General features: G+C 36.8%; 1 protein-coding gene across 3 annotated transcripts in view; it reads left to right on the top strand.

Moving 5' to 3' along the window:
- The window catches only part of REV3L (REV3 like, DNA directed polymerase zeta catalytic subunit), a 209,696-nt gene that overhangs the window by 88,234 nt on the left and 108,493 nt on the right, over positions 1-12,969 (top strand). For all 3 annotated transcript variants that reach the window (XM_064289897.1, XM_064289891.1, XM_010598962.3), the window contains 2 exons: positions 6,236-6,396; positions 12,652-12,748. In XM_064289897.1, coding sequence (XP_064145967.1) covers positions 6,236-6,396; positions 12,652-12,748 — 258 coding nt within the window. The remainder of the gene's footprint in view (positions 1-6,235; positions 6,397-12,651; positions 12,749-12,969) is intronic.

The following is a 12,969-nucleotide window of genomic DNA, read 5'->3' as shown; positions in this document are numbered from 1 at the left end:
TAACATAGTATAGTGATAAGAGCCCCAACTGTGAAACCAGACCACCTGCATTCAGATTCTGGTTGTGCTACTTACTACCTGGTTAACTTTAGGCAAGTTATTTAATTTCTCTGTGCCTTAGCTTTCACCCTTTTAATAGAGTTGATGTTAGTACCCACTGTTCTGAGGATTAAATGTGTTGGTATCTGTAGATCACTCACAACAGTGCCTGTGCATTGTAAGTGCTATGTACGTCTTAGCTATGGAATGTATACGTAAAATATTGCAGAAGTACAATTCTGGACCTTACCTCTAATCTTAACTCTCTTTACTAGAAGTAATCACTTTTTAAGAGCTTGGTGTATGTCCTATTTTTCATGCATATATATATATATTTTTTTATTCTCTTTAATTTGCATACACAATTGGTAGCATACTAGAATGTAAAGCTCCACAAGGGCAAAGATTTTTATCTGCTGTGTCCTCTTTGAATCCCCAGTGCTTAGAATAGTGTCTGGCACATAGTAGTCAGTAAATATTTGTTGGATAAATGAACAAACACTATGCATATCTTTTGAGAACTGTGTAACCTCTTGCTTCCTCTACTTGCTCATCTCCCATAATTTTTACTTGCATTCTTAAACCACTGACTCTCTTGGCCATGCCCTGGAAGTGGTCCAACCTCTGAAATTTTAGATGCAAACATCTTGATTTCTGGCTACAATTTTCTATACTTTTTTCAAACAATTTTTTGAGGTATATTTTACATGCCACGAAATTCACACTTATTAATTATACACAATTCAACTATTTTTAGTAAATCTGCTGAATTGTGCAACTATCACCATAATCCAGTTTTAAAACATTTTCATTGCTCCAGTAAGATCCGTCATGTCTTTTCATCTTTTAACTCTATCCCTGAGTTACTCTTACTCCAGCTGTTCTTAGGCTTCAAGCCCCTTGGCCCCACTACTGCTGCCCATCTTGTAGCCTCCTACTGCAATTAATTCCCTTTTTTCCAGCTTAGATTTGTTGGTTTGTGTTCTCAACTCCCTTTCCTGCCAAGGGAAACCCATCAATTCTAGATTAATTCATTTATTTCTCTCTGCTAAACCCTAGTTTCTCATTATTGCAGTATAAAAAAATTACAGATTGGTACCACTGTTAATTCATGGTTTTCAGCTTCCCTGGGGCCTCCCCCTGCCTGCCTTACTTCTGCTTTTCTCTAATTAACTCTCTTCACCATTCTCTGGCCTCTTTACTCTAATGTTAAGCCTGTACCGAGGCCTTGCCTCCTACTTTTTAGATAAAATGGACCCATCAGTCTAAAACAGTGGTTCTCAATGTGTAGTTTGAGGGTCCATGAGACTTTTCCAGGGACTCTGCATGGTCAAAATCATTTTCATAATAATGCTAAGATGTGATTTGTCTTTTTCACTGTGTTCACTGATGGCGCAGTAGCAATGGTGGGTAAAACTGTTGGCACCTTAGCCCAAATTAAGGAAATGGCATCAAACGGTACTGTTGTTGTTAGATGCCATTGATTTGGTTCTGACTCATAGCGACCCTGTGTACCACAGAACCAAACACTGCCTGCGCCATCCTTATAATGATTGTTTTGCTTGAACCCATTGTTGCAGTCAGTGTGTCAGCCCATCTCGTTGAGGGTCTCCCTGTCTTCCACTGACCCTGTACTTTACCGAGCATGATGTCCTTCTCCAGGGACTGATCCCTCCTGACAACATGTCCAAAGTCTGTAAGATGCAGGCTCACCATCCTTGCTTCTAAGGAACATTCTGACTACTTCTTCCAAGACAGATTTGTTCATTTTTTTGGCAGTCCATGGTATATTCAATATTCTTCGCCAATGCCAGAGTTTAAAGACGTCAGTTTTTCTTCCGTCTTCCTTATTCATTGTCCAGCTTTCACATGCATATGATGCAATTGAAAACACCATGGCTTAGGTCAGGCGCACCTTAGTCTTCAAGGTGATGTCTTTGCTTCTCAGCACTTTAAAGAGGTCCTTTGCAGCAGATTTGCCCAATGCAACGCGCCTTTTGACTTCTTGCCTGCTGCTTCCATGGGTGTTGATTGTGCATCCAAGTGAAATGAAATCCTTGACAACTTCAGTCTTTTCTTCATTTATCATAATGTGGCTTATTGGTCTAGTTGTGAGGATTTTTATTTTCTGTATGTTGAGGTGTAATCCATACTGAAGGCTGTGGTCTTTGATCTTCATCAGTAAGTGCTTCAAGCTCTTCACTTTATAATATAATGTAACGTAATATAATTACTGTACTAGCCATATTTTCCACCACTAAGCAGTCACAGTAAAAAAAAAAAAAAGTTAGGAATATCCATAATGATAGTAAAAAATTTTACTTTTATTGAATCTTAACGTTTGAGTACACATCTTTCTAATATTTTATGTGACAAAATGAAAGTAAGCATAAGACGTGTCTCCAGTTTGTTTAGTGCTGTGATTGCCCTTAGGAAAAGAAGTATTTATATTATTGTTTTTAGTTGCAAACTGAAGTAGCCACTTTTTTTTTAATGGAATGCCATTTTTACTTGAAAGACCAACTTATAGACAAATTATTTTTGCTTGAATAAACAACTGATAGACAAGCCAAGTTATGTAGACTTGCATATTTTTCAAGACATTTTCTCAAAAGTGAACAAAGTGAGGCTGTCACAAGGAAAATAACTGATAGTATTTGTTTTCAATGATAAAATTTGAGCTTTCAGACATACATTAGAATTTTGAAAACCTTAAGATTTTTCTAATGAGATAGATAGATGTTGATATTAACAAATATGGTTTTTTTCGTATGGTAAAATGAAATGCATCAACATTTAGAGTATCTGCATAATTTTGTGGATCTCTATTTTCCAAGTGACCAATGAATGGTGTTAGAAGATCATGCATGGAGAAAAGATCCATTAAAAGTGTAAGATAGACCAATAGATTTTAATGTAATAGTACAGAAGTTCACTGATCTGATTTCAGATTCCACATTGCAACTAATCTCTAAGAAACTACCACTTGTTGAGTTTCTACGTAGTATCAAAGGAGACTATCCAGAATCATCTGAAAAAACTGTTAAAACGTCTTCCTTTTTCTAATTACAATTTGTATGAGACTGGGTTTTCTTCATACGCTTCAACCAAAACAGTATGTTGCAACAGACTGAGGAGAAACAGATGTGAGAATCCAGCTCTATTGTCAGAGATTTACGAACATGTAAAACAATACCTATTTTCTCACTAAACTGTTTTTGTTTTGGAAAATAGAGCTGTACTTTATTTTTTTTAATTCATTTATATTAACACATAATGGGTTTATTGTTATTTTAAAATTAGTAAGTAACTATCTTAAAAATTTCTCAGTCTTAATTTTGAATTTGGGAAATATCAATATACATAACCTACATAAACAAAAGCTCTTTGGGTTTCCCAGTAATTTTTAAGAATGACAAGAGATTCTGGCACCAAAAAGTTTGAGAACCATTAAAATAGAACTCCCTTGATTTTCTGTCTAAAGCCTTTAAACTGTATTCACATCCGTTCTCTCCTTCTTGCTACCTATTACAGTGAAAGAGATCTCCCTGCATCGCCTAAAAGGCTCAAGATCTCTTTGACCTTTTTAAAGACCTCTTCCTTTTATAATATGTCCTCATCTCCCTTCCCACGCCATTTAATAAGACTGTTAATTTTAAACACACACATTCATAGTCTTAAACACTTGCATAGCCGTTCTCCTTGAAGCATTTATCTCTACTTTGTGGATTCAATTTCTTACCTCCCATTTACTCTTGAACCTATTCCTATATGGCTCCTGTCCCAAGCATTTTACTGAAATTGCTTTCACTAATGACCTCAGTGTTGATAAATCCAGTGAATACCTTTTTGCCCTTACCGTTTGACCTCGTAGCAGCATTTATGACACCTCAAAACAGTCTTAAATGTTGGCTTCTGTGTTATAAGCCTCCTTTGGTTTTTCTTCTACCTCTTGGATCATTCGTACTCATACCATTTTGTTGGTTCTTCTTTTAACATCTGTAGTTACTGCTTAAGGAGACATCTGTAGTTACTCCTTAAGGAGCCCTGCTGGCATAATGGTTAGGTACTTGGCTAATAACCAAAAGGTTGGCGTCCAAACCTACCCAGTGGCTCTGCAGAAGAAAGACCAAGCAATCTGCTCCCATAAAGGTTACAGCCTAGAAAACCCTGTGAGGCAGTTGTACTCTGTCACATAGGGTCACTGTGAGTTGAAAATCAACTCAACAGCACTTAGTAGTTGTTCCTTGTGTTTCTGTCCTAGGCTTTCGTCTCTTTCTTTCTATATATTCTCTCCTCTGTGCAGTCTTATCTACCTTCATGGTTTTATTTTGTTTTTGTTAATCTTTTAAACATTGGAGTTTCAAATGTATATCAGTAGCCTAAATTTCCCTCCAGAACTCTTGATCAATACATCAAACCATCTACTGAATAAATAAACACTGTGGTTAAGAGTGAGGGCTCAGAAGTCAGAGAAATCTTGGGTTGAATTTTAACTCTGCCACTTTTTATTTGTCTGATTTTGGCCAACTTTATTAAATGTCTATAAGACTCAGATTCCTCATTTGTAAAATGTGGATAATAGGCTTATCCATTATCTTATAACTTGAGATTAAGCTTTTAAAGCACTTAGCACAGTATCTAGTACATTAGGTGCCATCAAGTCTAGTAATAGTACTCAGAAATATGTTAGCTTGCCTCTGCTCTATTAATAAAATTATTCTTTTTTTCATTATCATTAATTTCCAGTATTGCCACAGAAATCTTCCTCAGTATTCCACTATACCTAAGCCCCAGTCTGTCTGAAACTGAGTTTATTCCTGTTCTTGTTGTGTGCCGCTGAGTCGTTTTAACTCGTAGCAACCCTATAAGACAGTAGAATTGCCCAGTAGGGTTTCTAAGGCTATAACCTTTATAGAAGTAGATTACCATATCTTTCTCCCACTGAACAGCTGGTGGGTTTGAACCAGCAACCTTTCAGTTAGCAGCTGAGTGCTTAACCATTATGCCTCTGGGGATCTTTGCGTTTATTCTTATTCTTGCTTAAAACCAAAAAATGAACAACCTGTTTTCCCCCCCAATAATTTCTGTTTCAGTAAATGACAGCATCATCAACCAGTTGCTTAAACCAAAAATTAGCCATCATCCTCAGCTCCTACCTCACTCTCCACATCCAGTTAGTTATCAAGTCCTGACCATTTTACTTTCTCTATATTTTTGGAGTCAATCCATTTCCATAATCCTTGTTTCAGCCACCATTATCTTAGTTTTTCCACAATAGCCTCCTCACTCCCTATCTCTAGTCTTAGGCATTGTGTTGTTAGCCTGGTCATTTCACTTTCCTCTGTTCACTTCTCCATCAAACTCCACTACTTATTCATTTTTCTTAGCAGGCTCTGCATCATTGGGCTTCTCACTACCACTCCAGTCCCACCTCTCACCACAGACTCTGACAGTAGTTGTATCTTTACTCAGTGGCTTCAGTTGCTGAATAAGCTCTGTTTTTTTATGATCCTTTACATGTGCAATTTTATTTGCATGAAATATTCTTTCCCTTCCTCAGAGAAAAAGTACCTCCAGTTCATCTCCAGCTTAGAGATTTACCTGCATGAAGACTTTGTAGAAACTACCTCTGCACCCCTGTTAGGTGTCCCTTCTAGATGCTTCATATACTTCCCCTACATTCCACTTATATTATTTGTAATTGCTTATTGTTTGTGTTTCCCATGATGAAAGAAGAAAACTCAACAAAAGAAAAATATTAAAGTGGTAATGCCTCTGAATGGTGAGATTGAGCCCTGTTTCCTTTTTGCTTTTTTTAGAATGTTTATGTAATCTTTTCAAAATTATTTCTGTAATTTTTAAAAGGAAAAGCTCATATTTTGAAAACTTTTTGACATATATTCTTAATATAAAAAATAGTTAGTATTAAATTGGTTTTAGAAGTCAAAATATTCTTACCCATGAAGGTTTTTGTTTTGTTGTTGCTGTTATTTTCTTTCAGAGCATACTGCTTATTTTAAAACTGGATTTAAACTTCTAATTTCTAACAAAATACAAATTTCCAATAAAATTGAAATGAAAATTTTGTGTGCTAATATGCTGTGTTTTATTCTCTATATTTGTATAATAATTGTTTCACTTAACATTTTAGGGAATAAAATTTTCTGATAAAGCTTTTTTTTTTCTAATTTAGGATATGTGAACTTTTGCAAAGTGGAGCCGTAATGAATAAATTTTACCAGCCTCATGAAGCGCATATTCCCTACCTCCTACAGCTCTTCATTGACTACAATCTGTATGGAATGAACTTAATAAATCTGGCTGCTGTCAAGTTCCGAAAAGCAAGAAGGAAAAGTAAGTTTAATTCCACAAGTTCAAATTAAAACTTTGTCATCAGTGTTATATAATCAACGATTTATAAAATAATATATAAAATAATACATATTTATTTAGAAAATAACTGTTGCATGAGTAAAGAAGAAGAAATATACAAAATGGAATTAGAGGTAGTCAGGAAAAGCATCTTAGAAGAAATGGTTTTTGTTTTTTTGACAGTTATTGAGGTATAATTCACATACTCATACAATTCATTTAAAGTGTATGATTCAGTGGTTTTTAGCATATTCACAGAGTTGTGACCCATCGTCACAATTTTAGAACATTTTCATCACCTCAGAAAAGAAACCTATACCCTTTAGCTGTCAACCCCTACTCTCCCCTTCTCCTCCAACACTTAGAAATCGATAACCTGCTTTCTGTCTTTCTACATTTGCCTGTTCTGGACATTTCATATAAATGAATCATATGATATATGGTTTATTGTGACTGGCTTCTTTCACTTAGCATAATGTTTTTCATGGTTCATCCATGCTGTAGCATGTATAAGTACTTCTTTTTTTAATAGAGACATTTATATGTATAAATTTTTTCTTTAAAGTACCACTTTGGCAGCATCCAGTAAGTTATGGTATGTTGAGTCTTCATTTTTATTCCTCTCAAAGTATTTTCTAATTTCCCTTGTTATTTCTTCTTAAGCCACTGGTTATTTATGAAAAGTGTGCTGCTTAATTTCTACATATTTGCAATTGTCTCAAATTTCTTAAGAAACTGTTTTTAAAGCTTGGTTTCAAACAGTTAATAGGTGTATATGAGTCAGAATCGACTGGAGGGCAATGGGTTAATAGGTGTATCTGGTGGAACATGGGGAGGAAGGCACCCTGGTAGTGGAAACGTCATAGGTTTGAGTCCAGCAATCTGAGTTCTCATCTTATCACTTGACTGTGTTATTAAAGGAGCCCTGGTGGTGTAGTGGTTAAGAGCTCGGCTGCTAACCAAAAGGTTGGCAGTTCAAACCCACCAGCCGCTCCTTGGAAACCCTGTGGGGCAATTCTGCCCCATCCCGTAGGGTCGCTATGAGTCAAACCAACACAACAGCACCTAACAACACAACATGATATTAAAATCAGAAGCCCTGGTGGTGTAGTGGTTAGGAGTTCGGCTGCTAACCAAAACTCTGGCAGTTGGAATGCACCAGGCACTCCATGGAAACTCTGTGGGGCGGTTCTACTCTGTCCTATAGGGTTGCTATGAGTCGGAATCAACTCGATGGCAACGAGGTTTTTTTTTATGTTATTAAATACAGGTAAAAATATCAGCCTCTGTCACAGGAAGGTTTTGAGTATTTATAAGATAGGATATGTGTATAAAGTACCTGACAGATAGTAAGTTGTTCTGAAATACTTGTTCTCTTCCCATTCTTTGGCCTGTATTACCTTATCTAACTTTTTTAAAAAAGCTTACTTATGCTTACAAACTTTAAAATTGGCACTTCTTTACTATCTGCCATCTCTTTTTGGTAAAGTATTATCATCACCACCGTGAGGGAGGCAAAGTATTTCCAAAGGAAACACAGTAGGCAAAGTTGGCTACTGAAACTTACTTCTAAATTCAAATTAGAATAAAATCTAATCCTTTTCTTAGTTTACAAAGGCCCACACGATCTAATTCGTACCTCCATCTCCATCATGTTTTTTTAATTCTCACTACTAGCCCATTAGTTTCTGACCTCACTGGCTTTTTTTTGTTCCTATACTAGACCTGGTCTGTTCAGACCCTTGCACTAGTAGCTCCCCTTCCTGGAATACCCTTCTCCCTAGTCTACCAGTATCTGGCTCCTTCTTGTCACTCAAATCTCGGTTTAAAAATCTTCCTTGAACACCATCTAAATAGCTACTCTGTCACTGTCATATCTCATCTACTTTAATTCTCTACAAAGAATTTAACACTCACTGACTGATATTTTTGTTAATTTATTCTCAGTCTCTTCCCCTTGTGTATAAGCTCAATGACAGCAGGTCTTGAATGTCGTATTTTCTGCTATACACCTAGGACCTAGAACAATATTTGATAAAAAGTGGGCATTTAAATGTGAATGAACTCAGCCCTCATTTAAATAGCAGTCTTTTTATTTATGTTTTAAGAACGCCTTTTCAAGACTAGTTTCATCTCTACCTGCAATGTTATCACTTCTCTACCATCATTTTATTCAGATGATTAACAGGAGTGGAGAATATTCTTTCACCTTTTTTATTTTTGTTATGATAAAAAAGTTTATAATAATTGTGTGGCACCCTGGAGTAAATAGATGAGGTTGCCTATTGACAGAGGTACTTGTGAAGTTGTAGGGTAGATCTAACTGCACCCAGGACTGAAGGGATCAGTTTCTTAGCCCAACTGAAATCCATTCATCAGCACGTAACAATGCCATAGTTGGGAGCTCTACTCTAATCTGCCTTAAACATTCCTTTAGTGTTTCTCCGTTGTTGTCATTTTTTTTCCTCTTCCTTACTGTAATATTTAAAAAATTACAATGCACATTAAGACTTTTACTCCTGTACTAATGAAGCTTTTTAGTCCTGGAATGATTAAACCTGTTCAACTTTGTTTAAGTCAGTTTCCCACTTTTTTTCTCTATAATACAATATCTGTTCACACCTTCCTGAACACACTTTAGGGAATGCTGCTCCAATATCTTTTGCCTTTTTGTTCTTTTTGGATTCCTTCTCCATCTCTTAAAACAAAATGCAATCAGCATTTTTCTTCTAACCCCACTGCCCCTTCTAACTACTGTAATTTTTTTTCTTTTCCTTCACTGCTAAACTTCTTAAAACAGAGGTCAGCATTTTTTGTTTATTAGCTTACCACCCATTTTCCTATAGCTTAACTCTCATCTCTTTCAACATATCCATACTATGCAGTTGAAAGTCATCAGAGAAGACTTTTTGTTTCCCTGAATAGTGGGCTAAATTATTGGACTTCTGCTAAAAACAATTGAAGAGCTGGATAGAATGGAAAAAAATAAAAACAAATGTATCAAAGAGATTTGGAAACAGTAAAGAAGTACTGACCAAGACAGAATACAGTACTGAAAGCAACTTTTGCACTGAGGGTGTTTGCTAATCATGAAAAATTTAGAACCTTCCTTGAGACAAAGTTATTAGGTGAGAGAGACAGAAACCAAGACCCAGAGTCTGCCAGGCAGAGGGTTTCCCTAAAGTTGAGCACAAACTGGGAAGTGGGACAGCCTTGGTGATATTTTGCCCCTGTTTGAATCTCCTGGGTTAAAAGAGATTCTAGAACTTGATCTGAGGTGGTGTTTGAATAATAATATACTTAGATCTATAGAAGCAAATGCAAATCTTCATTAGAAATCATGTAGGTCTATTATAGCTCTCAAATTATCATACAAAATGAATTCCAAGTATAATGTATATAACACAATATAGACTAAGCCAAGAAAAAGAAATTGAAGATTTTTACCAATTTCTGCAGTCTGAAATTGATTGGACATGTGATCAGGATGCACTGATAATTAATGCTGATTAGAATGCTAAAGTTGGAAATGAAGAAGGATTGGTAGTTGGAAAATATGGCCTTGGTGATAGAAACGATGCCAGAGATCACATTATAGACTTCTGCAAAACCAACAGCTTCTTCATTGCAGATACCTTTTTCATCAACATGAACCGCAGTTGTACACATAGACTTCGCCAGATGGAATACACAGGAATCAAATCAACTACATCTGTGGAAAGAGATGATGGAAAAGCTCAATATCATCAGTCAGAACAAGGCCAGGGGCTGACTGTGGAACCAGACCATCAATTGCTCATATGCAAGTTCAAGTTGAAACTGAAGAAAATTAGAACAAGTCCATGAGAGCCAAGGTATGACCTTGAGTATTTCCCACCTGAATTTAGAGACCATCTCAAGAATAGGTTTGATGCATTGCATGCTAATGACCAAAGACCAGACAAGTTGCGGAATGACATCAGGGACATCATACATGAAGAAAGCAAGAGGTCATTAAAAAGATAGGAAAGAAAGAAAAGACCAAAATGAATGTCAAAAGAGACCCTGAAACTTGGCCTTGAACATCAAGTAGCTAAGGCAAAAAGAAGAAATGATGAAGTAAAAGAACTGAACAGAAGATTTCAAAGGGTGGCTCAAGAAGACAAAGTATAATGACATGTGCAAAGAGCTGGAGATAGAAAAACAAAAGGGAAGAACACGCTTGGCATTTCTCAAGCTGAAAGACCTGAAGAAAAAATTCAAGCCTCAAGTTGCAATAGTGAAGGATTCAGAAAATATTGAACAACGCAGGAAGCATCAAAAGATGGAAGGAATACATAGAGTCATTATACCAAAAAGAATTGGCCAACTTTCACCCATTTCAAGAGGTAACTATGATTAGGAACCGATGGTACTGAAAGAAGTCCAAGCTGCACTGAAGGCATTGGCAAAAAACAAGGCCCCCGGAATTGTTGGAATATCAGTTGAGATGTTTCAGCAAACGGATGTAGCGCTGAAAGTGCCCACTCATCTATGCCAAGAAATTTGGAAGACAGCTACCTGGCCAGCCGACTGGAAGAGATCCGTATTTATGCCTATTCCCAAGAAAGGTGATCCAACCGAATGTCGAAATCATCAAACAATATCATTAATATCACATGCAAGTAAAATTTTGCTGAAGATCATTTAAAAGTGGGTGCAGCAGTATGTTGACAGGGAATTGCCAAAAAATCAAGCTGGATTCAGAAGAGGACGTGGAACCAGGAATATCATTGCAGATGCCAGATGGATCTTGGCTGAAAGCAGAGAATACCAGAAAGATGTTTACCTATGTTTTATTGACTATGCAAAGGCATTCCACTGTGTGGATCATAAATTATGGCTAACATTGTGAAGAATGGGGATTCCAGAACACATCATTGTGCTCATGAGGAAGTGTATGTACATATACATAGATCAAGAGGCAGTTGTTTGGACAGAACAAAGGGATACTTCATGGTTTAAAGTCAGAAAAGGTGTGCATCAGGGTTGTATCCTTTCACAGAACCTATTCAATCTGTATGCTGAGCAAATAATCTGAGAAGCTGGACTTTATGAAGAAGAATAGGACATCAGGACTGGTGGAAGACTCATGAACAACGTGCGTTATGCAGATGACACAACCTTGCTTGCTGAACGTGAAGAGGAAGCACTTACTGGTGAAGATCAAAGACCACAGCCTGTAGTATGGATTGCACCTCAACATACAGAAAATAAAAATCCTCACAACTGGACTAATAAGCACCATCATGATAAATGGAGAAAAGATTGAAGTTGTCAAGGATTTCATTTCACTTGGATCCACAATCAATACCCATGGAAGCAGCACTCAAGAAATCAAAAGGTGAATTGCTTTGGGCTTGTTGGCTGCAAAAGACCTCCTTAAAGTGTTGAAAAAGCAAAGATGTCACCTTGGAGACTAAGGTGCGCCTCACCCCAAGCCACGGCATTTTCAGTCGAATCATATGCGTGCGAAAGCTGGACGATGAATAAGGGAGACAGAAGAAGAACTGATGCTTTTGAATTGTGGTGTTTTTGATAAAGAATATTGAATTTACCGTGGGCTGCCAAAAGACCAAACATCTGTCTTGAAGGAAGTACAGGCAGAATGCCCCTTAGAAGCAAGGATGGCAAGACTACAACTTACATACTTCGGACATGTTGTCAGGAGGGATCAGTCCCTGGAGAAGGACACCATGCTTGGTAAAGTACAGAGTCAACAAAAAAGAGGATGACCCTCAACGAGATGGATTGACACAGTGGCTGCAGCAGTGGACTCAAGCATAACAATGATTGTGGGCATGGTACAGGACCAGGCAGTGTTTTGTTCTGTTGTGCATAGGGTTGTTGTGAGTCAGAACCGACTGGACAGCACGTAAAAACAAGAGTAACAGAACCACAGTGTTGTTGTTGTTAGGTGCTGACACTGGGTTCAACAGAGCGAAACACTGCCCGCACATTTAAATGTATCATACCTTTTTTCTAGCATGAAAGTATTGCGGTCATCTCTCCCTCACATCTATATGTTGCTAATACTTTTTCTCCCTCTTAGTTTAGAACCATTATTCTCAACTGTGTATGTACATTCCTGTGTGTATATGAAATTTTAGAACACAATTTTAGAAACTAGTCACATAGGACTATATATTGTTTTACTTACAAGATAAGCATATGGAAATTAAAAGTAAAATTTATTTTCTTTTGCCTTTCTGTTTCTAGGTGACACGATGCGTGCAACTGGATCTTGCAAGGATCAGTTACCAGGAAATTCTCTTACTGGCTCTCTGTTTCGGTGGGAAGAGGATGAAATACCAAGGTCAGTTCATGTTGTAAAGGAAAAGAAAATTTATTTAAACATGTCCTAGTTATGATCAGAAATCAGTGGTTACCATAATTTAATTTTAACCTTTTATTATATTAGTTTTTTTTTTTTAATCTGCAAGTTTATAAAAAAAAAAAAAACAAATCTCAGCATTAGTGTGTTACATCGAGTAGTAGATTTAAAAACTAGAACATGGGAACAGGACTGTTTTCTAC

The sequence above is a fragment of the Loxodonta africana genome, chromosome 1 (assembly GCF_030014295.1).
Source record: "Loxodonta africana isolate mLoxAfr1 chromosome 1, mLoxAfr1.hap2, whole genome shotgun sequence".
NCBI lineage: Eukaryota > Metazoa > Chordata > Mammalia > Proboscidea > Elephantidae > Loxodonta > Loxodonta africana.
This window is presented reverse-complemented; position numbering and strand designations above follow the sequence as displayed.